General features: G+C 42.1%; 1 protein-coding gene across 2 annotated transcripts in view; it reads right to left on the bottom strand.

Annotated features, from left to right (window-relative positions):
* Window positions 1-27,695, bottom strand: part of INPP4B (inositol polyphosphate-4-phosphatase type II B) — a 2,419,090-nt gene that overhangs the window by 1,411,026 nt on the left and 980,369 nt on the right. For both annotated transcript variants that reach the window (XM_085641585.1, XM_085641586.1), the window contains exon 6: window positions 9,192-9,271. In XM_085641585.1, the coding sequence (XP_085497711.1) occupies window positions 9,192-9,271 (80 nt within the window). The remainder of the gene's footprint in view (window positions 1-9,191; window positions 9,272-27,695) is intronic.

Raw genomic sequence — 27,695 nt, 5'->3', positions numbered from 1 at the left:
CAGTCGCATAGACCTTTTTGGAGGCCGTGCTGCAATGAGAAGGCTTTGTCATTTATTTTCGTAAACTCGTGTGCCTAATATATAATGTCCCCACAGCCCAGGTCTGGCTGCAAGGAGTCCTCTCTCAGCCCTTCCTGATCAGCAGAGGCACCCATCAGGGCTGCTCCTTGTCTCCGTTTTGTGTTTGCCCTAGTAACAGAACCTTTAGTGCCCTGCAGCGCTGGCATCTCTTCTTCAAATACTTAGGTATCTATATCTTCCACCTCCCAGACCTGGCTTGGACTCTTAAAATTCAGCTCCTTATGTCCACCTTGAATAGGGATCTACGGAAGTGGGGCCCGATGCCTCTAAACCCTATGGGGTGCATAGCCTTATTTAAGATGATGTGCCTTCCTTGCTTTCTATATATCACAGCAAACTTCCCTCCCTTGATCCCTTTGAAGTGGTTCCACATGCTCACATGAATGATCACCACCTTCTTCTGGGTGGAAGGGCATCACCGTGTGGCCTTCATCCCCACAATGAAATCCCCGTACGAGAGGTGGCCTCAGTATGACTGATTTTTATGGGTCCTACCGATTTTTATGGGTCCTACCTTGCTGCACAAACTGCAACGATCATTGACTGGTTTAATGGGGCCTGGGACGGCCCGCCTCTTGAATAGAACAGCATTTCCTGGACCTTGACATACTCGTTGGCATAATCTATGGGGCATTGATACCTCACATTCTCCCTAACTGTACCCGGGTGACACTACTCATTTGGAAAGCAGTTCTATGTTTTATTCATTGGGACTGTTAACACACAGGAATTACACCATTGTGGCATGGCATGTGGCTATGACATTTGACAGGCCTTCAGGGCTTTACACAGTGGGACAGAATAGGGATCCCCTATCTAGATGATGTTAGATGTGGGGGACATTAATGTTATTCAAGGAGTTGCAGGGCCTTTACCTTCTCGCCTGCACACAGTTCTATCATTATCTCCAATTGCATCATGCCCTACTCATCCACATCCCTGTGGACTCCCAGGTACCGGAATACAACCGCCTCGAAGATAAACTATTGTTGGGGTAGCTGGAAAGGGGGCCATGTACAGTATTTACCGCTCCTTGATGGTTATTGCCCCAGATTGTTTTGTGGCTTTGCAATGAAAGTGGGATAAGGGGTGGGAGAGCTAGACGTTGATTAGCGGGAGGTAAGTATGGCCTAAGGTAGTTGGCAATCTCCTCACGCCTCCAAATGGTCAAACTTAACTATCTCCACATGACGTATCTACCCTTCCCACCCCCCCAGCAACTGCAGCAGGAAGGCCATATGTGCGAGGTCCTGCCTCCCAGTAGTGTACTTCTTCCACACAGTCTGGTCATTTGGGGAGAGTTAGGCCGTGAGCACTCTGTGGTACTGGACCGCCGGTTTGATCTTGGACTTCGGACAGCCCTGCTGGGTCTCTTGGAGGAAGTTGGGGGTCTTAGACAGGAAAGTACCTTTATTGGAGTAGCTACACTGGTGGCCAAAAGGAATATCCCCTGTAACTGAAAACTGCTGGAGACCCCCCTCATTGGAGGTAAAGAAGAAAGGGGTGGACTGGTGTGCTCACCAGGAAAAGCTGATCTATGAGGCACAGGGATGCCCCCGAAAACACAATAAGATATGGGGCGGGTGGTAGGCACACCATGGACTAGCGATTTAATGATGTTGATACTTGATGATGCATGTACTATGCTTACATATCTGATGCATATTGAGGTGCTATTTATTAATTGTTAGTGAGTGATGTTGATACTTGTTAAAACTAATAAAAATTGGTTATTAAAAAAACTACCAGAGTTAACGTTACCGTGACTTATGCTGGAAACCCCCAGTATTTTCAGGGGATGGGTCGCACTCACTCACAAAGGGAAAAAACATGTTAAGAGGGGTCCTTCTTAGATTCACTTTTTCTTTCTTCCATCCCCATTTAAAAAAATGGGGAAGATACTAAAAAAAGAACAAACAGGAGGAAGACTACTGGTAGGAGGACCATGATCACCAGCTGAACTAAGATTACTTGGGCCAGGAGGACCAGGAAGATGAGCAGGAAGCAGGCCATGAGGATCAAGAGGCCAAGTGCAAGGAAAACCAAAAAAAGGAAAAGGGTAGGAGAACAGGGACTATGAGACTGGGGCCAGAAGTCGCAAGACCAGGAGGGCCAGAATATGGTGACCAGGACAACAAACACCAGGTTGACCAGGGCTAGTTTGACCAGTGCCAGGGGAAACAGGACCAGGATGGTCACAACCAAAGGGAGTATGAACTTGGAGACACACAGCAGAAGGACTGACATAAGGAGGATTAAGATTTGGAGGTCCGATAAGAGCAAGAGCAGCAGGAACAATAGAGAGGGTGTAGTGCTAGGAAGTCTGAGAAAAGGACCAAAACCTGGAGGATCACAACCAGGAAGATCATAAACGGAAGGACCAAGAGAATCAGAAGAGGCAGAGAGAGGTAGATCAGAAGAAGTCTAACTAAGAAAACCAGCAATTCTAAGAGAACCAGCACTAGAATGACCAGAACTAGGGGAACCAGAACAAGAAGAACCAGGAAGACTATGGTTCTTCACAAAGCCGGAGGACGCCTGGGACTGGCCCGAAGGCTGGCAGACCACTGGCAAGAAGCAACTCCAGTCTCCGTCTGCAACAACCGGAAGAGGCGACTGGCGACAACAACAACGCTCCCCTCCGCACTCAGATACAGACTCTAAGGGATCCGTGGGGTGACTATGACTACTGATTTGTGATTATGACCTGATTGTTGACCAGCTGGTTCTACCTGCTTAAGTGGGTGTTATCATGCCTTTATTTGTATAAAGTTACACACCTATGCCTGTCGAGAAGCCTCTGACGACCCTGTGACTCTTAGCAGTCACTAACACAGTTTATATTTGGTTCTGACTCACAGTTACGCTATGTGCACTAAAAACATTGTTTTACTAAAGTTATGCCCAATGGGCCTAGCGGCCGAGGCTGATTCTTAGTGTTGAGCATAATGGCTTTTGGGAGTGGGGTGGCTCACGTTCCCTTGGTTGTTAAGGGTGGGCGACAGGCACTCTGCAAGTTAGGGTGGGGCGGGCGGTTTTAGGCTCGCTGTGCAGGGAGGCAGGGTGGGGAGGCTCCATTTTGTTGAGGGAGGGGGTTGGTTTCACAGGTTTCTTTTAGTTTTTGGATTGGTGCACAATCATTCTTGGCATTCTGCTACTGTACTTATTCCTATCATCTGTGGTGCATATGGACATTATTGGGGCAGCCCTTGGCAAATAATGGATCAGTGTCGTGCCTGGTGGGGGGTACCCTGCTGTCCTATATGGATGGGTCTATCCGACTGTGTGCTCCCTTCATCACAGGTGTTTTATGGAGCCTGGTGCGGGACTTAGAGTGGCCACTGGGAGTGTGGGTATTGTTTTATGCTATATTAAAAGACAAGAACTTGATTTGGTAATGTTGCAAGATCTCATTTGGTTGGAAATTCATTCATGGCCCTGAACAGGAAGGGATACACTATGGTGGTATATTCGGGGTTTTCATCGGGATCCAGGGGAGTGGGGGTTCTTCTCTGAAGGGGTTGCCCATACATCACCCATAATACATGGACTGACCCTCTGGGCAGTTATGCATCCGTTACAGGCACATAGGAGGGACACACCCTGAATATAGTCTCCATCTATGCCCCCCCAGGACTTCAGCAATTGACACTACGTGACGTTGGGAAGCTGTTACTGGACCAGCCCATGGGGACATTAGTATTGGGAGGTGACTTCAATCTCATGTTGGATGGCTCTAAGGATCGTCTCCCACCCGAGATGACCCAGCAAGAGGCTCGGAGCTCCAGGGATTTACCAACGCAATGGGTATTGTTGACATATGGAGGTGGCTGAACCCCGCTCACACGCACTACACCATTCAATCGGGTGTGCATGGGAGTCAATCCCGCATTGACTACCTGTTCACCCTCGCCCAATACATACAAAATTTCAATGAGGCCCGCTGTTTGGCACGGGGAATATCGGATCATTCACCGCTTATACACTGGACAGGCTGCTTTGGTCAGAAATTGCAGAGTCTAATGAGTCAATTTGAGTTAGTTATATCTGGAGGACTCTCTAAATAATTTACAAACAAAACAGCTTTGGAACACCTCAGTTAACTGACAGAAATATAAAAAAGTTCTAAATAAGATAATATGAATGAAATATGGGCTTCAAGTAAAAATGAACTGGCATGGTGAACCGATGTTTGGATGATAATAAAAAAAACTATACTGAGTTTAAAAATGCAACATTATCTTGCGACATGCTATTCAAGATTCATAGATAGCAAGTTCACAGTATATCGCTTTGGAGGCCCTTCAATGTTGGATTTTCTCCCACAATGGGCAAAAAATACCACAGGCAATGTATTTAGGATATGTGAAAAAGCAACAGAAACAATAATTCACATTGTCTGCATTTGCCCAGCATTTTTAAATGGGAGACGGGTTCTGCCATGCAAGGCATTTAACCAAATATCCTTTCGGACATGTAGAGAAGCAGTAATTGAAGCACAGAATCCAAACGTTTTTATCTTGAACATTTGATTGGTAAAGTTCTGAGGGATGTATCACAAAGAGTGCTTTTGGTAGCCAAAACATATCATAACATTATTTTTTAATGTTTATATAGAATAAGAACTCAAATGAAACATATTAAAGTCTATTATTTACAGATATAACATTTGTACCGTTACACATGGAATGGTTTTAATTAATTGTGCACAAGAAAAATTCATTTAAAGCTGATTGTAAGGACTAAGACTTCAGTAAAGAATCATAAAATGCAGGATAAATACTAAAGTATATGGGAAACACAAACTACAACAGGTTTCATGACTTATCAATGATGTCAGCACCCATTTAAATAGGTTGAAACTTTCTAATCCATTTAAATTACAAGTGTGCTGTGTGTAAAATTGTTCAAAGAGAATACTCTGGGGAAAATAATATACACCCAATTACTTTGTTTTTTTAATTTCAAATCTTTTTTATTGAAAAAAGACACCCAATTACTTTGTAATAAAGCATATAAAGTACTGTTACAAACTCTGATTCAAACACTCAATCTGCCCAACAGTTTGAGGATGGTAGCTAGAAGTCTGATGGACCTTAAATCCTAGGAGAAAGCCAAATGTTTTCCAAATGTGCGATGCAAATTGTGAGTCTCAACCTGAAGTTATGTGTTCTTATACTCGCGGGAAAATCTACAATGTGTTGTAGAAGCAATTTAGGAAGTCTAATAGTATAACCATTAATATTGTAGCATGTCTTTTGTTTTCTGGGGTAAGAGGACTATAAAATCAACGCTTTTTAGTAGCAATGCTAATGCAAAATGGGTTATGGTCTTAATAAGCCTTAAGAAGGCCTTGTTTTGACCTTATTTTACTGGCACACTTCACAGATAGCTGCATACTCTCTTGTTTGATTTTTTTATTTCTAGCCACCAGGATATATTTTCACAAAATCAAGTTTTCTTTAGTCAAAGACAAAGACCAGAAAGGCTTACTCATTGTTTTTTACATTCAGATAGGACCCTGACAAGGTTAAAAAGGCAGAATATTCCCAGGGTACACCCTTGCATTTCAAAGACACTAATATCTCCTGTCCTCCTACCAAAAAGCTAGGTCTGAGTCACTTTTCTGCAATTCTTATGCCCCTTCTAGAAGTTGACCTCCATTTTCAATTTTGTATACAGTAATCACAGCAAGGAATCAAATTGTAGCACCTAGCTCAAACTTATTGCACACAACATCTGAAGTTATGCATGGGGGCAAACAAAAACACACTATGCGCATGCACACAGAGATGTAGTATAGGACCTTGTTGTACTGAACAGACAATTTACACATCAACACCAGTAAACCACTCACCTCTGTAGTCATCAGGAAAATTGCCTGTCTTACTACTAACAATTCACATACTATCAGTAGCCTACAATCAGGTGAGGGGGACAGCAGATCCACTCTGTATTTAAGGCATACTTGGTGCGGTACACAAATCATGCAGGGGACATTTTCATTCCATAGTCAAACCATCATTGGTCTTAAAATATATCTGTAAGAGAAATAATTGAGCATCACAGCATCTATCAGAAGTGCTCACATAAAGGAGCATTCTCGCACCCTGCCCTTTATCCCTTTCAAGAGACGGATGTTGGTGTTTTTAGAGGGATATTGCATGAGTAAAGGACAAGCCAGACCCTGTTCTTAGAATAGCCACAAAGAAGCACAGTCTAGCCTTCTGTGACTTTATTTTCACTCAGTCAAAGAACCTGTAGCCAGAACAATCTGCATAGGTTCTTTCCAAGCAGGAGCATCACTTTAAGATCCAACTTTACACGAAGGATAAACTCAAAAGGTGTAATTCAAGATTTTCTCTTTTCTTTATATCTTTCTTGAAGTGTTCGTTTAATTAACTGAACTGAATCAATAAGGTCAGCAGGGCTGGTACTGCGCATACCATGGAACAATCCATCCTTAATTTCTTCCTTCTGGCCACACCAAACCAATGTCCTTTGAGTCTCTCTACCTAAATAGTTTCAGCCACCAATTGATGGAATTGAGTGGTGTAGGTCAAGATATCCATGTTTCCTAGATGGACATCACGGAGCCACTCTTCAGTAGAAAATTTGATGTTTGGGCGTTCAAAGATTCTCTTGAATTTTAAATGTGGTGCTGCCAAATTATCACAACAAGGAACCGAGATGAATAAAGGTAGAGCCATGCCAGAAAGGGATCAAATTAGAAAACCCATGGTGATACAGTCATTATAAAACTTTACTGGACAAAAGGAAAAACGCATCATAAGAGAATCTAAGAATTCCTTACGTTTTAAAGGGTCCCTCAAAAACAAGGTGTGAAAGAAAGAACTACTGGAAAATCGGTGGCATGAACAGAGAGGCGTTGTCCAAGACTGCATTCTTTGCACAAAGTTGCTGTAACTAGTGTGCTTGTTTCAGCAGAGTATGAGTGATGTACTATCATGAATCCATGGCGACCAACTGCCTCTGAAAGTTTGGTTTTGTAACATGTCAAGGGCTGGATGAAGTACCGACTTCTTTCTATTGATTTGCCTGGTGAATGAGTGACCCTTTCCATTAGCCACAGTGCCACCCTGCACAGTTCAAATGTAACCTGGGCTTTCTAGAATTGGTCCCAAGGAAGAAAATGCACAAAGGCAGAAACAAACCTCCTAGGCAATATTGCCTGTCTTCATTAAAGAAGAAGGTAGTCACCGGAGAGTAGCGCCGGGGCACCAGCCTCACCCAAATTCTAGACAGAGAAAAAAGGCAGGGAAGAGAATCCAGGAGTCCAATAAAGTTCTTGTTTCAGGAAAATGTGGCAGCAAAATTGGTAACAAAAGAAATAGCTAGTGGGTGATGACTGCAACAAAACATGGCCTTTGAGTGTACTGAAAAGCATCTTCTCTTGGGTCAAATTGCATTATAAATAGTCATAATAGAATGTTGTGGGCCTCAAAATTCACTTAGAGCCATACGGGTTGGGAAACTTCAGTCAAATACACTGAATGTGTGGCCATTGGGGTTAAGGGGAAAATAAAACTATCACCAGAAGAAGACGACAATATTATGAGAAAGCAAAAATATTTTTCTATCAATCTTCATGCATCTGTTCCCCATATCAGCGTCAAAACTGAAGGGAAAATAACACTGCCATCTCCAGGAAGCCACGCAGGACTACAGTGAACTCGCAGACAAGGGCTGCCTCCCCATCCAAAAGCGCGCGAGTTTGATCAGGAACTAGACACAAGGACGTGCTCCAAGCAGCCGGGATGGCCTCACCAAGTTAAAAAGGCCGGCGCTGCCACATGCTGCAGGGACAGATGCTGAGACTGATGCCACCAGCTGTTCAAAGATTGACACCAGCTGCACCTCTGAGATCTGCTGCCCGTGTGGAGAGAACACAAGAATAAATACCCACAGAACAAGTTCACTGCAGTAAAAACAGACCAAGTGTCAGGCCCTAAACCATTAAATCCAGCTTTTTTCACATTGATCATATATCAACTATGTCAACAAATATACAGGTCCAGTCTCAATCGCTCCAGTGTTTTGCCACTTAACCAGTTTCAATTGTGTACAATGCAAATCTTAAATTACACAATGTGACCCACTAGTGCGAACCCCAGATCATGGCTGCTGTTGATAGAACATTTCTCTACCATTTATGGAAATTGTATTTTGAAGAGCATCGAGCATATATGGAGATATCGACTCACATTGATGAACAGTGCCTCATGCAAATGTTTAATACAGCTATTAGAATAGATGGGTGTTTTTTTTTCATTATCTTCTATCCGAGTGAAATGCAAGGTGACTCAAATTACCCATTCAAACTGGGTCCTGCCTCCACACTTCCTAATTTGCTCACCAATGTGAACTGGGGGAGGTACTGACACTAAGTATAATCTATAGGCTTTGCCAGACCGATGCACTTTCAATTAACACAAATATACCTGAAGTATAGGGGAATCAAGATATAAGATCATTTGTCAACAACCAAAATGTTTAAAGTAGTTTTTAGGAAAGTGAGCATTTGTCCCCTTGCCTCTAAATTCTAAAATGTTTTCACCAGACGTGAATGAATAATGCTAAGAAATATAACAACAGAAGTGCATGTTTATTCATTCAAGTAATTCAGTGAACACGAAACAGTGCTTCAAACCTGGTTAAAGTTAAATGTGTTTTCAATGATAGCAGATTATGCACCATTTTCTACTATGCACTAGGACTTGTTTGTTTGCATGGAAAAATTATGCATTTCAAGGTATACCGGTAGATCAGACATGTTTCCAAATAGAGAGTAATTGTGTCTATTTCCTGAAAATGAGTACAATCAAGTTCCCTCAGCTGAAGACACAATGAGTTGACATTACCTGTTTAACCTGTACAGCACTTTTAACCGTGGAAAATTGCATCAAAGAGCTGCCGCCATTTTTAACCCAAGCCAGAGTAAGGAAAGACATAAAATAATTGGTCTTTTGTGCAAAGGGAAAGAGGTCACAATACATGCAATATTACAAGAGTTCCTATAGAGCAGGCCATCTACCATTAAATGTCAGGGATGATAATTGCTTGGGGGTGCAGGTAACAGCCAGACCTACCTGAGGCTAAGAGTCAGCTGCTGCTCCTTTGACTTCACCAGGTCCGCTACTTTGAACGTGGAGCAGCCCAACACGCTTTTCTGTAAACCAATAAGAGACAGAAGAAAAATACCTTTGTTAATTTCTGAAGCTCTAATTGGCTCTCCGCTGTGCAGGAAGTTCCACTGAGTGGCATAAATAAATCTTACATTAGAAAGCAGCTGTTTAATCAATTGTCTGTCAAAACGTTTGCAAAGGTCAACATAAATAATTATGTCCGCTCAGTTAACACAGACCGGGCATGTCGCCATAATTCAGTACATTTCAACACATTGACAACACGACAAATGGCCATAGAAACCTCAAAGAAATGTAAACATGTGAAAGGTAATATCAGGTGTTCTTTCATAATAGTCTCAAAGGAGTGAAGCTGTCATCTACCTCACTTGCCAGTCTATTTACCTTCAGCAAGCAAAGCACCGAGTACCAACAACCAAAAAGATGAAATTACTTGAGGTAAGAATGGTACACTTCTTGCGCCAATCGCATAGCACACTAGTAACTAAGAGTGAGCAAGAGAACAACGTGTAAAATCAATGTAAGTATGTTTCATACTTAAATCCCCTATTCCACGACACTCGATAACTAAACACTACAGGTGAAGTTGAAAAGGAGGTAATATAAGCAGCCACGATCATGAGACTCCATTGAAAACCTGAGTCAATAATATTCCTGCAAGTCCTCTGTATCTATTCCTTGCAATTGAAGTTGACAACTTCTTGCTCTACAAATCTTGGGCCCGATTCACAAAAGTAATCTGAGACAAAATCCTAACTTTACGAATTTCGGTATTCACAAAAGGCATTTAGGAGTATTAAAGTTAGGATTTTATCTTAAGCTTGTCTTAAGTTTTGGTCTAAAGACAAAATCCTAACTTTTGTTTCAGATTACTTTTGTGAATCGGGCCTCTTATTCGCTGGTTACGGCCATAGAGGAATTACAAGTATGCTTCCTTACAAGCTGATCATGTTTTAGCGATAGGTCCCGTTAGATCAATTTGGGGACTACTAGGCCCCGATTCACAAAGGTAAAATTTAGACCAAAAGTCCAAGTTTATGACTTTCGGTATTTACAAAGGTAAACTTAGACTAAAAGTCTAAGCTTGCAACTTTCGGTATTCGCAAAGGTAAGTTATAAGTAGTATCTTTACGTCTGCAGTCGGGGCAGGATCTCCGCCCCCGAGTGCAGAGATTCCACTCTGCACCAAGAGTGTACTCTCCGAGTGCATCTCTGCCCCGAGTGCAGAGAATCAGCTCTGCACCCAGAGTGTACTCTCCGCACTCAGAGAGTACACTCTGTATGCAGAGGGCAGAGACTGCGGACCTAAAGATACTACTCATAACTTACATTTATGAATACCGAAAGTCGTAAACTTAAGTCTTTTGGCCTAAGTTTACCTATGTGAGTTGGGCCTCTAGTCTGGAACCATGGAAGTTCTGAGTTTTCAGGTTTATCGATTTTGCTCCATTTGATAGTTGCTTTTTGCCTGGTACTGTGTTTTTGCTTTTCAAACTCCTGACGTCCATAGAGGGCGTAGGCTATGTCTAGGGTCATAGCGTATATCAGCCCCTCCAAGTTTGGCGTTTCTCAAGGTTCTGATTAAGCTGTCTTGTAGTTATTTCTTTGCGGCTGGTTTTTGCAGGCTTCCATGATCTTTTCAGAAACAATTGAAGGGGGCAGGAGTACACTGCTGGGATGTAGACCGTATTTAATATTAAACTGCCGAGGATTAGTGATGTGTGTTCCGACTGCAGCTGAAGGAAGCCAGGTTGTGGAGGTGTCTAGAATCAGCATGGCAGTATGCGTGATGACATTTACGTTTTGAGCTAAAGAACATGTAGTCTATTCTCAGTTCTGTTCTCCCATTAATTAAAGTCACCGACTAACAACATTTTCTGTGCAACGGTTGCTAAATACAGTGCTAATTCGAGGACTCCAGGCAAGAAGGTGTGGTTGTGACGGACTGCTACTAATAAAGGAATTTTTATACTAATTACGAACCATGTGGTGAACCTTTCATTAAGGCAATGACTGGAATCATGTACATTTCCCAGCCTCGTGAAAAGATTTACACAACTGTAGATTTTTCCATTCAATATATAATATGAATGGCCTGGAATATTTTTTTTAATATATTTGTTTAAAGGAAATACTACAATATGTAAACTGGTACCTTTTCCCATAAATTACACAGATATGTAATATACTGAACACAAGCGAAAAACACTTGTTTAGGAACCGTCATTCTTCAAGAGTAGCAACATGTGGGTATAACAACTAGTTTCTAGTACCAGAAATTCAACCACTCAAGAAATCACCATACACGCAGAGCATTACTCACGTAACGGCTAACAGGACAATAACCACACAATCATGTATAGTGATTAAAGACCTCACATCCTAACACCGATGATGCTGCCATTTATCATGAGTTTTCATAGACAAGGGAACCCAAAGGCATCTAAGGGACCATGGGAATAGTTATTTGTAAAGGAATAAGTGGTCCCTCACTGCAAATACACTCAGCAATGAACACAGAGGTAAAATTAATTCTGTGTTAGCGGAAATCACATAAAAAGATACAGGTGTTTATTAAATCTTAAAACAAACAGAAACACAATAAGAGGGAAAACGAAACGAAGAACATTTTTCAAAGCTCACATATTTTCTAAGTAACTACAAAGATAATGAACAAATCATGTCACATCTTATGTTAAAGTACTGATGCTATCATTATTAGATACAGAACATTTGCGAGAGTCATGGTACTCTGTGTTGACGATGTTTCAATCCCACTTTTATGATCTGGGGATCATCATCAGGACTTAATTTTATGTGCCCGAGTCTAAACAAATGCCTAACATAGCCCCCCAAGTGGGGTGATGAAATCGTAAGAAGGGTGAAGGTCGAAAATTTCTAGATAAGTGATTTTGCTATGAAGGGTCACACTAAGGGGTCATGTGGCATAGGGAAGGGTTTACCATGGTATGAAGATCCACATCAGAAGAGGTTAACAACTGCTGCTTGAGTGGGCTGTGAACTCAGCTGCCGATGCGGTCCGACTGACTCATAATGCGGCAGTCGGACCGCTCTGCTGGATGTCGGTCGGAACAACGGCGGTCCGACCGATATCCTAATGAGGCCCTATGTGTTCCCCATGTGCAAAATTAACGTTTAACGTTTGTGACTTCTCATCTCTTTTTTTAATAAACATTTTTACTGGCATGTCGTTAAAAGCATACTCAAGAGAATGGAAATAAAAAAAAATCATCATTTATATTTTACAGAGTTTTATATACCGCGAACTTGACCCAAATCGGGTATCAGAGCACTTTACATATCACCAGTTGCATTACACGAGAACGCATTCATTTTTTTTTGATAGGCACGGGGAGATTAAGTGATTTGCCTAGAATCACAGGATGTTCAGCGTCATTGTCAAGACTCGAACCCAGTTCCCCAGATTCGAGGTCGACCGTCTTAGCCGTTAGGCCAACTCCTATCACTTTGCATGACAAAGTTATGATGGGATTAGTGGCACATGTTGAACCGTTTCATATCTAAACCCACCTTCCCTCCCTCTTACAAGAGAAAGCATGCACATGCATATTCATTGTCATGGCTACCTTAGTCCAAAGCAAGTCCACAGCAAACCCCATATCTTTTCATGTAAGTGCACAAGTCTTTAAAAATTAACTTCGGAAGACCACTATAATTGGGCAACCCCATGTCATGAGGAGGAAGCCCCCTTTCGGGGCTCTCATCTTTTTGACAAGACAGGTTCTACATTGTGTATCATCACCGCCACAGAAAAAACAAGCAATACTTGTTTCAGTTCAACCAGAGATCCCGGGCCCAAGGCAGTCAATTGCTGCTAGCATGATCTCAACTGTTTACATCAGGTTTTTCCAAGTATACTGACAGATCTGTCCTGAGGGTAATTTGATGTCCCTAGAACTCTTTTCTGAACATAATGGCAAAAAGGTAAATAGTCTATTCCGCTCTAGTGCTCTCAGGGGTCTGACATAGCTACCATCCTCAATTGTAAAGAGTACTGCAGGTTTGTTTTTCATGGGCTTTAGTGTCAGAAACATATTTCCACACCAAAATGTCAGACTTGTTCTGCATCAACGCTTGCTGCTGCCAATAAGAGACTGTACCCACCTGGTAAACCCAACACTACAAATAATTGAGTAAAATCTGGATTTTCAAAGTAAATGTAATGCAAACACATTTTGAAAGTAAATATAGTGCAAATCCATAATCATACAATAATTAGCTGGTCCTTATAATCCACTATCACCTGGAACAAATGGTCAAATGATTATCTTCAGAACAAAAATTACTCTCAGACAGACCATCTCCTCATGCCTAAAATTGTGAAAGCCTTCCGTATCAGGGCACAGGACCCAGCATCTGGGAGAATGACACCTTCTCCCCAGCGTGCTCATCCTACCAATTAATTGTGAAAAAATGTGCCAGTATAAATGCAGCCAGTTCATCATCTCTAACGTAAGCATCGTATTTTGGTTAAGCCAGCCGAGTTCCAAAATGCCACACTGTGAAGCCAACATTTCAAAATTAACATAACTTGCTGGATTCAAGTACAGCTATCATTCATCATTGGCAATGTTTCTGCCCACTTCTGAGATGTGCACTTGAGCATAGGAGCAGCATCTAATTTAACTTACATGAACATCTCTACATTATCATCAACAACAAAGTGCCACTACATAGCAAGAATGTGCTCTGAAGTGTCCAGGAATTTGATAGCAGCTTTGATTTTGCAAACAAAATCAAGACCGAATACCTATTATTTGAAAAGAACAACAAGCGACAACTAGTCCAAACTTGGCTCAATGAAAAAGAACTGCATGTTCAATCTCTCCTTCTCTCGCGTCTTTATATGGAAGATGCGGTGCTCCATTGCTCCAAATCTGCATACTTGCCCCATTTAAGGGCAACCTGCATGCTCCTGCATGCTTCATCCATGACCTTAAAAAACGGGACACATCACCCCAACCTGATGAAACTCCACAAGTTGCCATTGACAGACCCCCACCATCTTCAAAACCATCTGCACCATTTACAAAACCAATTTTACCAGCATCCCCTTCTGTGTGACTTATAAGCCCAGCATCTTCATTTGCTATCGCCACACCAGTAGCCTTGAGGCAAAGAAGAGGGAAAAAGAGAACACAAGGCAACAGGCCTTCTCGGTCTATTTATCTTGAACAATAGTCAAGTATCTATCAGGACTTCCACAACTTCTCTCCAAATTAGTAAAGATCTGAAGATTGACCTATCTAAAGAACACTACATTGTAGTGCAGTAACAGTCCACTTAAGATCTCAGAATCCAGTTACCTCTCCCACCATCTGCTGACTATATCTTTGTCTTTGACCCTGTAGAGTTAGGTTTTCTATTTATAAATACCATACAAATACATACAACCAAACATGAAAAGCATCTTTTAATGTCTCTAATTATGTAACTCTCATGCCCTGGGTCGCCTTAACATTATTAATCTATGTAGTCAGTTGAAAAGGGAACTTTGGTCTCTATGTGTTTGACTGAAATCTCACTATTTTACCCAGCTCAAGGAATATTTAGTTAAAATATACTTGCCTATTTCACTCTGATGATATTTCTGCTCCAGTGTACCTCAAGGGCACAATATTCAGAAGCAGGAAATCATTGGAAACTTACAAATCCTGTAGTAATCTTCACCAGGTGACAGAGGGTGCCGTACGGAATAGAGTATTGAGGCCAAGAGGGTTCGATTCATTGACAGAGGTGTTGTGTATTAAAAGACTGTCTGGCCTGGCTAGCAGTCTCTTACAAAGGAGCCTGTCCAATGTTCCACTCCCATGATACCCAATGAGGCTGATCAGCCACAGGAACCAATAGATATGCAGTAGCCATGAATGTTGAGGCAGATAGTAAAGCCTCATGTCAGGAAGCCGGAGACCACTCAACCTGGTATCTGCCTGCAACTTTGATGATTTATGACACAGTTTCCTGTCAGCCCAGATAAATCCTTCTATGCTCTGATTTATGGCATGAACTGTGCATGCAGGAATCATCAAAGGCATCATAATAAAAACATAATTAAATCTGGTAGCAGTCACCATCTGAATCATCTGTACTCTACCTCAAAAAGTGACCTGCAGGGCAGACCATCTCATGAAGTCCTGTTCCATTCCATACCATCAATGGTTGGCCAGCCTTCATATTGTCCAACCTCCTATTTATCAGCAAACCTAGGTACTTCAAACCTGAGCCCTTCTACAAGAAGCCAAAAGCATCTTGCAAAGTTCTACAATCTTCATGTGTGAGTGGCTGTGCCTCACACTTAGACCAATTTATCTTATATCCAGAGAAGACCAAAAAAGCCTCAATTAAAGACATGAGTTGTGGAACAGAAGAGTCTGGTTCACTCAGAGTCAATCAAATCGAATCTGCATATAACAAACTTTTGCAAGCAAAAACTGACGTTTTTATCACCCGCACAAGACGAGAATGATGTATTGCTGCTGCCAATGGTTCAACTGCTAAAAGGAACAGCAATGGTGACAGTGGACAAACTTGCCTCGTGCCCCGCAAGATATGAAAGTGCTTTGATAGATGACCTGTACAGTCAATCTGTGCTGAAAGGGCTGAGTGTAGCCATTGGAGATTGGACAGAAAGCTGGGCCCTATCCCTGCCCTGCTTAAAGTGCGTAAAAAAATCCCCCCACTCAGCTTTATCAAAGGTCTTCTCTACATCCAAAGAGAGCAACAGCTTATGATCTAAGTCATTTCGTCCTTTCCATATCACATTGGACAGAAGATGCATATGATTGCAGGAAGAACATCCTGGTACAAAACCAACCTGGCGGCTATAAATCAAAATGGGAAGGACTTCTTGATGCGGGTTGCAAGGACCTTCCTGTCTGCACTGATGAGCAAGATTGGACAGTTTGCTTGCACAGGTTGTAGGATCCCTTATCTGGCTTCAAAATATGGCTGATGAGCACTCTATTAGACCCAAGCCTAGCTCCGTAAAAAGCCTATGAAGAATTGGGATAATCAACACTCTGTTGATCTTATAAAAATCAATCGGTAAACCATTGTTACCAAGGGCTTAGATGCTGGGCATACTCTTAATAGCCTCTGATATGTGCTCCACCGTGATCACCCCATAAGGAGCTGCCTACCATCCTCAGACAAGGAAGGGAGATGAAGATCCCTCAAGAAATCCAACTCAGAGGCGGGATCAAAAATAGCTTCTGAGCTACAAAGTGCCGATAAGAAAAGTGCAAATGTTTCTCAGATCTCCACCTTATGTGTGAGCAATACTTGATTCTTACTTTGAATTGCTGGAATGGCAGAGTTTGCCTCCCGATTGTGCAACTGTGCTGCAAGAAGCCTACCTGCCTTTTCACCTTGCTCATAATGTGCCATTTCAGGCAAACCAGAGCATATTGTTATTAAATTGTAAGATGCTTGTTAAGATCATATTTTGCTTGCTCTAATAATGCAAGGGAGCTGCTGTACATAAGTCTCGGTGAGATCGAGAATACCTTCTCTAATCGGGTTAGCGTATCACGTGTTTCCCACTTGCGGATCGCTGAATCGCACATGAGCATACCTCTTAAGTTGGCCTTCCCTGCCATAACATTTGTGCAGAAGTTGTAGAGGATTCATTATCTAATAAGAATTCATGTAAATGACCCATAAGTTTCTGTTTGCTCTCCGGAGTACGATAATGTGAGAGATTCAGCTGCCAGCGCTTGGATACTGGAGACACATGAACTAGGTTCAATTCAAGCACTGTCAGGGCATGATCAGAAATTCTACCAGGTTTAATAGTACAAGCACTGTGGGAGGCTAGCGAAGCATGAGACATTAAAAAGAAGTCTATCCAGGAGCAAGTCCCATGAACACAGGAAATTAATGTATACTCCCTATCTCTTGGATGTGTTAAATGCCATGATCCTTTAAGCCATGATCACTCAGCACATCATGTAAGATCGCTCTATAACAAGCCTTAGCCATATCCACAGGGCCAGAGCGATCGATACAGTGATCAGGCACTATATTATAGTCTCTCCAATTATTGTCTGGGTGTGACCACACTGAGTCAACAGTCTCCATAATGCTGAGAAAAAAGATGCCTGATCATGGTTGGGGGCATACACCGCCCCAACAATCAGAATCTGATCCATAGTTTCAAATTGACAATATCTTCAGAACAGTGACCGGTACAGGTTTGTGGAACAAGATAGAAACTCCACATCTTTTCGAGGATGTCGGAGTATCAGAAAGAGCAGTGGGCAATAAACTACTACTAACAATGGAACCCAACCAATAGCTCTTCAATTTGCTTAATTCTAAAGCTGAAAGATGCGTTTCCTGTAATAAGGCGGTGTCTTGGGATTTCGAGGCAATGTAAGTTAGAACCTTCTTCCTCATAATGTAGTGTATGAGGCCATTAACATTAAGGGATAGTATGCTTACTCTTTTGAGCTGTGATGGCAATGACATGAATCAAGGATAGAATTAAACTATTAGCAGTGTGGAGGCGACAGACTAGTTTAAAGAGAGTAAAGCAATGACTAGGATAGACCCTATTAAATTATATGCAATTTGGTCTGAAACAATAAATGTGGAAGGACAGTAAAGGTGTACGGCACTAGATATAGGTTAATATTTTTTAATAAAGGCAAGAATGCAATAGTCCAAATAAGAAGAAAGGCAAAGAAAAAGGAGTAAACAAGGTTAAATAACAAATCTACTCTAAACAGGCAAGTGCACCTCTCAACTGACTGCCACTCCAACTCCCCCCATCAAAAATATACTTTATATTATATAACAGGACCACTCTGGACTCAAAGCTCACTTGGATCTCACCACTCCTGCACAAATCAAGGACATATATGACATTTCTCATCAACAATTGGATAAGACAAATGAGGCAAGAAGACATACCATCCATTCATACAGTTCTGGAAGAGTCATACGCAAACACAAGCAGCTCCCCTATGATCACCAAAAGAGCACCCATCCATCTTCCAAAGCTCTTATAGTATCATACAAACCACATAACAGGTTCTCTAAAATAATAACTATAAATTCAACATTAAATCTAATAGTCAGAAAACAGTCATATCATCAGTCAGAGTTAGATGGGAGATTGAGATTTGTCATGTCCCCCCTCAGCAGCTTCAGGTCCTTCTCTAGGTGCCCTCCCCTTCCATCATTTTATAACAGAATCCAACATCCAACATTCTGAAACATCATCATGTGAACCTTCTCGTTGGGTCGACACATAGCTCAAACCTGACTGCAGTGCATTGTCAGAGTTCAGTCCCGTCACTTCCATGTTTACTCCAGGTAGAGAAGACAACAATCATCAAGCTCATCTGGATCCTCAAATTCTTTATGCTTGCCATCAATGGTAAGAAGCATAGTGGCCATTCTAAAAAGCCATAACGAATACCAAGTTTCTTAAAAGTGGACCTAAACAACAAGAATTTCTTCCGACAGAGCACAGTATCATGGGAGAAATTAGCAGCGACATAGACTTTGGTACCACGACAAAGAAAGGGGCCATTATGCCTCTTGGTCACAACAATTATCTGGTGTGCTGGCCGATGACGTAGGAAACAGATAATATTCGGTCGTGAAGTATCTCTTTCCTAGCATATCAGTGCTTCCCACTTTGACTCATCACAAATCACAAAGTCTCCTTCTGTGCAACCTGTTCTTGTTATCTAACATTAACCGGCCCCCTCTAGCCAATTTACTCACCCCATTTTCAAGTGCATAATCTCTCCCTAATAATCTCATTTACCTCCTACTAACTTAATATACCACAAACAAAATTAATGGGAGAAAATGCGTCTAGCATTTCCTAAAAGCAGAAATCTAACTCAATAACCAACAATATACAATAACTAATAACCCCTGGATTAACCACTAACTTTGAGTTACGAAGTAGTACGCTACCCACCATAAAGCATTCCAGGAATTCATCAGGGGTAGTAAGTGCTATATGAATCCAATTACAATAAAATATAAAATTAACATAGCAATAGATTTGCTTTAAGGAAAGGGAAGTCGTAATGGAGCCTTACTGCTATGAAAGATGCTTTCATTTCTTTCAATAGATAACTTGCAGCCTGTGGTCAGAAAAAAGTACTTTTGACATTTGTCTGTTCCTTTCTGCTCCAAGTGAATGATTTTCCAGTTGTTATGTTTGTTTTTTGAACAAACATTGACTGAGCAGAAGACAAATAAAGGGTTTGCTACTCTTGCTACTTCTGGGATTTCTTTAAACTATTTTGGCAGAGCTTTTGTACTGTTCCCAGCCTATCAATGCTTAGTTTTCATTCACACTAAGTTTAATGCACTGTAAAGAATGAAAAACACTTCAGTACTTTGCTTGCCTTTTCTTTAAGGAAGGGATCTGTTCACATGTTGTACTTGTGCCTAAAGGAATTACTATGATTCTAACTTCACACTGTCAAGCTGTGAAGGAGACAATCTGTCTGCACATCCTAATATTGAGAATCCACTGACAATGCAAGTTAAGCACAAGGAGACAGCTCTCTCAAAGCGCTCTCTCCAAATGTGCCTCCACTTAAATGAAAGGCATACATTGCACATATTAAAGCAGCTTTATCTTTCAAGTAGCATCATTGTCGACAAATATGTGACAGGAAGATCTGCTCTTTCAAATAAACAACAAAAGGACTGCCAGACATTGTATTATTTTTCAAATTGTAGCATCATAAATTGCAAGAGGAGAAAAACGACACACACACATACAGAAACAAAGATGACATATTGTTCAGTGACACGTGGCTTTTTAGACCTATTTCCTTTCATACATCCACAACAGTCACTCATACACCCACTGATTCATCAATACACCTAGGTATATATATTTAACACTCATTTTGTTTTTTAAAACACTGACAGTCACTGGATTGTGTCATCAGTGATGACATTTGAGATGTCATCATTGATGTCACTGACCATGTCATGAGTGTTGTAAATATTTGTGTCTTTTATGATCAACTTGGTCGAAATAAAGACTAATAAAAATGAAAAAATTGAAAAAATGATGTAATATATGAGGTCATGAGCAGTGCATTGTGGTGGTGCAAGTTATAGTTAACTCAGGTAACTATAACGGCTAAATTTCTCTGTTTTTGTACAAGTGAAATGTCAGCCTAACTATAACGTTCCTGTAACCTTTGGGTATTTTAGTGAATTTCTAATTTTTTTCCAAAATTCTATTTTCTAACTATAACGTCCCTGTAAGCTTTAGTTATTTTAGTGAATTTCTAAGGTTTTTTTTAAATCTATTTGCTAACTATAATGTCCTTGTAACCTTTGGCTTTTTTGCGTGAATTTCTAAAGGTTTTTTAATTAGCAGTCATGTTTGTAGAGTGGTGGAGAAAGGGGGCTGGGACTGCAACCTGCTCTCAGGAATTCCACTGCCTAGGACTTACAAGAAGTACCAGGAGTGCTTCTTGGCCCCCAAGGTCTCTCTGGAGCCAAGGGGACTTTATCCCCCATCTAGTAGTGCCCTGGGAGGCACATTTGCAGAGTAGTGGAGAAAGGGGGCGTTGCCTCTGACAACTTCTCAGCAATCCTGCTGTGTGGGACCTTTTGGAGGTAACAGTAGGGGTAGTTGGCCCCTAAGGACTTCCTTGGGGGCTACCTACCCCACATATTACCTCCAGTAAATCTCATACAGCAGGATTACTGACCTCTGATGGTTGTTTTTTGGATATCTTGGTGGAAATCAAAGATTAGACTATACATACCAAACTACATAGGAAGGCTGCATCTTACATGCTTGCAGCCATCATCTCACGAAATTGAAATGGAGCATCCCATATGGGGAGCTCCTTAGAGCCAAAAGAAATTGTAGCACAACACTGTCCCACTGACCTGGCGACCGCTGGTTGAAGCCTTCTGTCCTGACCCTGTGAACCACGGCTGCCCGCAACCACGCGGTGCAGCCGTTCCAGCCCGGGGATGTGAAAACAAAAAGAACTGATGGCAGGGTGCTGAGCCACACTTTAGTCGGCTCCGTAATCGTTGGCCCTGTTTCCGACCAGGCTTAGCAACACGTGGGGCTCCCCTCTTCCTTATGGGAGCCCCGCTCACAACCAGGAGTCCTTACTCTGACTTCCTGTGACCTTCTTCAGTGTCACAGAAGCCCTCGAGCCTCTGGCTCAGTCGATCCTGTTGGCCCCACCCACAACCAGGCTACAGCCTCTGCCTGGCTTCCAGCCTCTCCACCGCGGGGCTGGTTGCCAGGTAACAGCTCAATAATGAGCAGCCGCTCTCAAATGGCAGCTTCTCAGTCTCTGGCTGGACAGCGGACACTCCTCTCGGTTGCACCAGGAGCCTGCAAGGGTCCGACTCATTCTCGCTGCCGGTCCCAGACTTTGACGATTTTCCTCACACTGAAGGGGAACTCGCCGCACTCGTCCCGCGCTCTCTGTGGCCACTGCAGCACCCAACCTGTCTCCACCCTGGAGACAAATCACAGAGACCAGGTAGCAATCTTTTCGCACCGGGAACGCTTCCCAGGGGCAAGGTCCCTTTTCTCTCTAAAGGGAGGGTGAAACTCCAGTGTGTACCCTGCGCTGAGTCCAAGGTCACCCAGAGCAGATCTGGGCACAAGCAGGCCAGCTCACAGGGCCTTCAAGCAGAGGGGAAGTTCTTTGTAGCGGTTCATCCAAGTGCCCAGCAGTCCTCTTCCTCCAGATTCAAAGTAAAGCACAGCAACATGGGTTCACAGCCCCAATATTTATAATACCCTTTGTCCTTGTCATTACCCCTGGCACAGGGCTCTGTGCCCAGTCCAAACCAGTTCTGTGGGGCACTTACACACATCTTTTCAAGTGTACACCCACCTCTATTGTTAGTTTAGGCCCTGGCCCCAGACACAGCATAGGGGGGCGGAGGCGTCATTGTGGAAGGCAGCCACAGCCCGAATTCAGGTTCAGGTGCTACTCCTCCCACTACTCCAAATGCAGATCTGGCCTATTCAGCCTAGCGCTGACTCACCCAGACCCTCTGGAGCCACTGCACCTCCCCAGCCCATGTCACTCCAAAGCCAGACAGTCAATACACAACAGGCAGGCACAAAGACACCTAGCACACAGAAATGCCTACTTCTGAAAGTGGCATTTCTAAAATAGTGATAACAAATCCACAAACACCAATATGCAGCATTTATTACCACTATTTCAAACATACCAAACGTAATCACACTACCCCTCTCATGTCAGAAATTACCACTGAAGCACATATCATGGAATCCCAAATGCATTCCGATGAGAGGGCAGCCTCACAGAAGTGAGAAACCAAACAGGCTGTTTGTCACTAACAGGACATGCCACACAGTTAAGGCACAAGTCCTAACTTTTACCTACACCACACCCTGCCCATAGGGCTAGCTAGGGCCTACCATAGAGGTCACTGATGCTTACATGGAAGCACCTGGTTGCGAGAACTCCCAGGCTTCTATAAGTGAGGAAAAGGCAAAACATGTACACACAGCACAAATGTAAAAATGGTAACACCATCTAATGGTAGAAAGCACAAAATAAGACATTTCATAAACTGTAATACGGACTTTGTGGTGTACGTTCTGATCTGTGTTTGTGGCTTATGATATGTGGGCAGCACCATTTTCCGGTGAAGAAAAGGATTTTGGAACATTTGAGGGCTATCAGGAACAAGGATACGTCATATCCCATGGCAAGACACTGTAACATTGTAACATATTGCACGGTCTCAATACTGAGGGACCTAAAATCTCCTTCTTTGGCATTGATAGGGTACCAGCACGAACAAGAGCGGAAGACAGAGAATGAGAATTGAGAAGATTAGAATCGGAATACATAATTTGCCTTCAAAGTAAACAGATGGGTGGCCTCAAACAGGACGACGTGCCGGCAAAGCGCACCAACTATCTACGGGCATGTGTGGGGGTGGAAGGAGCATATTCAGTGATCGTGTTATTGGATATATATATATGTATATATAGATCGATCAATGGATAGATTAGAAATATAGATGTAATAGGAATGCTAGCGCAGCTGCGATAGCAATAATGCTATTCTTCCCCATGAACAGAACACGGGTACATACCCTGTCATTTTGGAGTCAATATAACACCTTTTGGGCATCGGGAATTGGTCACTTGACCCTGCATATTCATGTTTACCACTGAGTCGGTCACTTGATCACTTATATGCGACACTAGCTTGTTAAATTATATAAAAAACCAAGTAGGCGCACTCTCAGGATGCCTGCAGATTCCTCTGATTTTATTGCCAGTAACGGGTTTCGACTGTCAAGGCAGTCTTAATCACACACTGGTGTTTCTGTTTAATGCACAATTTACATACAGGTTCATGGACATAGAAAAAGGACAACTTTGCAATGTCGTCAAGTTTAAGAGCTACAATGGCATCCAATTTGTAATGGTTAAATAACACATCATAACCATACTGAATAGTTCGACATTGTAATTAATACTGTTCGGTTCTGTACATTAATCAAGTTGTATATATATTCAAGTACTATGAGGCACGATTAGCTTCTCATACTATCATGTTCAATGTTATTCAACATTGATTACTGATTATGTTTTGACTCCCCTTAATATTAAGGTACAAGGCATGGTTGGGGCTATGTGTACATAGTAGTGTTTCTATTACGTTTAAAAAATAGCTGCACCTAGTGGCATCAATTGTGCCTCTTTGTGTAATTCCTGGGAATTCGGAGACTTAGAGGCACAATTGATGCCACTTGATGCAACTATTTTTTAAACATAATAGAAACACCACTATGTGCATATAGCGCCAACCATACCGAGTACCTTAATATTAAGGAGCGTCAAAACATAATCTGTAATCAATGTTGAATAACATTGAAAGTGAAGGTATAAGAAGCTAATCGTGCCTCATAGTACTTGAATGTATATACAACTTGATTCGACAAAGACATGTGAAGAATAATAAGAGAAAAGGAAGCTCGGCACGGATATAGAAGACAGCAGCACATGTTCCTACATCAACATTTTTATATTATGAACACATTCAATTCTGGATGATGTGGTGGGCTTATTCGTTTCCAGGTTAAGGTGAGGAACACAAATTGTTATGATTTAAAGAGTCAAAGGCTGAATGCCTCTAGACGTGCAGAGTGAGAATTATATCATCAGCACGGCTTTCTACCAACAAAGGCTGAGGAACATCCATCCAAACGATCATGAGGCATAGCATTAAAAGACCCAGGTAAAGGAAACTGGAAACAGGAAGTACTACAGGCTGTGATGCAGCACTGTAATCGAGCACCCAAAGCCACCAGCTAACTATGCTTCATTACCTGTCACCGGGGCTGGTCCTAGGACAAAGCCACATAGGGAATCACATGATCCATGTGCATTAAATGGTGCCTCCACTGTGAGAGTGGCTAATAATATATAATGTTGCTTAACACAATACACAATCTTGCATCAGTAGTGCCATCTAGGGCAATTTTCAAATTTGTAATATGTTGAAATCTCCAAGGAATGGACGGCCATGTAAACTTTAACAAATAAAATTGTTGTAGATTCTAAAATTTGAGCAAGAACAAACTAACTATTACTGCCACTTTGGCCGCCCATTTGGTCTTGCTTGGGCCATGCCTCTTCATATTTGCCCCGGTCTTGTAAGAAGACCTCCAGGGGCATGAGACACAGCAATGTTTGCCACTTCACATCGCTGAATTTGCTAACATTTCCACCAATAATGCTGCATCTGTAAATTCCCTGCCTTTATCGTACTATAGCTGGACCAAATCATTTTGCGCAGAGGTGTTACTTCATGATGATTTCTCAGTCCGTTTCAATCACTTCTAATAGGAGTTGTGACAGTGTACCTATCATATACTCAGCAAGTATATAAGACCAATCAGCTTTATCAGCCAGGGATATTACAATTCACCTATATGATTTGTGTAGATTCACATTCATTGCCTCCCACACACATTTTAATTGGTTGGGCTCCTTGTACAGAAGGTACTAACTCTTGTAGTTTTCTTGATCTCAGGAGACGGTGCGGTGAGTTCTTATCTTTCCTGAAAGCTCAGCTTGGGGGGGGGGGGGTACCATATTTGTGTTCATATCTATTGTATTTGGAGTGCCGTAATTAATATGTAGCATACATATGAACTACTGTGTGTTCAGATAGACACACATTAGCTTTATTATCTCAGATTGAAGTGGCATTTCTCCTCATTTGCACTTGCACATTTGTTCAACATGCCATACACGAGAGTGCATACAGACATCCATCCCCAGTTGTATTGTCTACTTTTTAACACTTATGCCTTTCACTGATACAGCTTATCCTTAGTAAGTACGAGTTAATCATTTGTTAGCACAATTTTATGTGTTTTTACTTTAAATAAGCAGTTTCTCCAACACCTACATACAAAGTAACATATGGCCTTTACACCACCTCCTCTCCCCACTTTCATGGTTAGTAGTTGGTTCTGTTTTAGGGGGTGCTAAAAGGAGAAATGGGCTGGTGCAAGCGGTCTCCTGAGAAGAGCCCCAGCACTTATTTGTTTTTACAAATTAACCACTGAATATTAACCATGAACCTGCACATATCTCAATTATGAAACACGTGGATCTGAGGTCTAGCAGATCACCCATCTATAGGGTCTATTTTTGTTTTTACCATTTTTTACATTTTTTTTTTATGTCAGCCGCATCCCAACTAGCTGTCTTGAAATACTGGGTATTGGCACTTTTGCACCGCATGTCGCACTTAGGAATATGCTTGCAATTGCTTGAATTACATGGTCCTGACAGGTAACCGTGGCACTTCATCACTTGCAGTGGAAGATGGTCTAGGGGTTGGACCGCACTGCATGCTGCATCCTCGAGCATAATACTCTCGCTTTTATTGAAAAGGCCCACCTCTATGCTGTATGGGACTAGAAGCTTGCAGCACTAGTTCTGAGACATAACTGCAAGACTTACACTTTCTGCCTTGAAAATATTGGCCTGTGTCAATATCTTACACCTGGCTCACAGCAGGCATGAAACTGACGCAGGCCCTTTCACACGGGGCTTGCCCCATGTCAAAGGACACATTGCTGGAGTTGGATCTGTTTTCAGACACACCCCAGCAATGTGTCACTTTTGCCCCTACAGATACGCTAGAAATACTGACGTATCTGTAATTCCTCACAACATGGTGCACCGTACATTAAATGCGGCACATCCATTGTCACAAGGAGGGCGCAGTAAAAACTGTTGCATCGCTGTTTTGTCGCAGCGATGCAACAATTTTCATAATTGAGGCCCTCTGTATGTTTTTGAGGTCTTTCACCATCAGGTATCTACATGAAAAAGAATGGGCAGCGTAAATGAAAAATAAATTGAAGGGTTGTTACTCAGTGGGAAATGCACTGTAGTACATTATGAAACCTCTATTAGTGAATGCCCTGCAGAGGTTTGCTTGGTAACCAGAGAGCCACAGAATGACATCTTGGTTGGTCCAATGGAGAATAGTGATGTGTCTTTTTAGTGCTCCGAGGTCACAGCCTGTGACAGAAAGCACTGTGAATATGTAAGTCATTATTTTATACTTACATTACACAGTGTAAGATAGAATGCTGCAAAAGGTGGAAATAGTTTTACAATAAAATGGTGCTTCCAAAACGTAGATTTTAGTAATACGTAATGCAAACTTTTTTTTCCATAGCTGTCCCTTCAACACCTCTTATGGGGCACTAAGGGCTGCACTTCCTCTCAAAAAAACAAAACTTTGTCATCAATTAATTAAAGCCAGAACTGCTCCCAAGCATCCTTTACACTTTTACATTTGCATTTCATTCAGAGAAGCAGCTGATAACCGTCTAAATTAGCCATCCCAGGAGGGCTGTCTTTTTTCAAAGGGAAAGCACAGGTTTTGAATTGCAGGGACAAGTGAAGCTGGGGAATGCGGACCCCCTTGCCAGGACTCCAGGGCCCCCCTGGGGGTCGCGCCCCACAGATTGAAGACCTCTGCCTTAGGGTCACCTGCACCCTATGTCGCACTTTTCTGCAGAATGCACTTGCCTGGACCGTAGTTCATTTTGAACGCTGATAGGGGAATGAGACACTGTATGAACTGTAGTGAATGCCACGCCAGAGGGCTGACTGCATTGCATGTTGCATATTCTAGCGAAATGTTCTTGTTTTTTAATGCAGAGATTTTACCGTGTGATTTTAACAAGGTGATCTTAAAGGCTTTTTCCTTTTATTGAATTCTTCTTGCAAATAACATGAAGGCATTGTGAAGATTTGAACTAATCACACAATAAACATACTTGTTGCACAAGCAGTGCTACAAACGTACCGCCCATTGGTGCTGTCACCCTTTCAAAGGAGCTGTCTCATCATAG

Source organism: Triturus cristatus, chromosome 2_2, assembly GCF_964204655.1.
Source record: "Triturus cristatus chromosome 2_2, aTriCri1.1, whole genome shotgun sequence".
Lineage (NCBI taxonomy): Eukaryota > Metazoa > Chordata > Amphibia > Caudata > Salamandridae > Triturus > Triturus cristatus.
The sequence above is the reverse complement of the archived record's forward strand: the minus strand, read 5'-3'. Positions and strand labels throughout refer to the sequence as shown.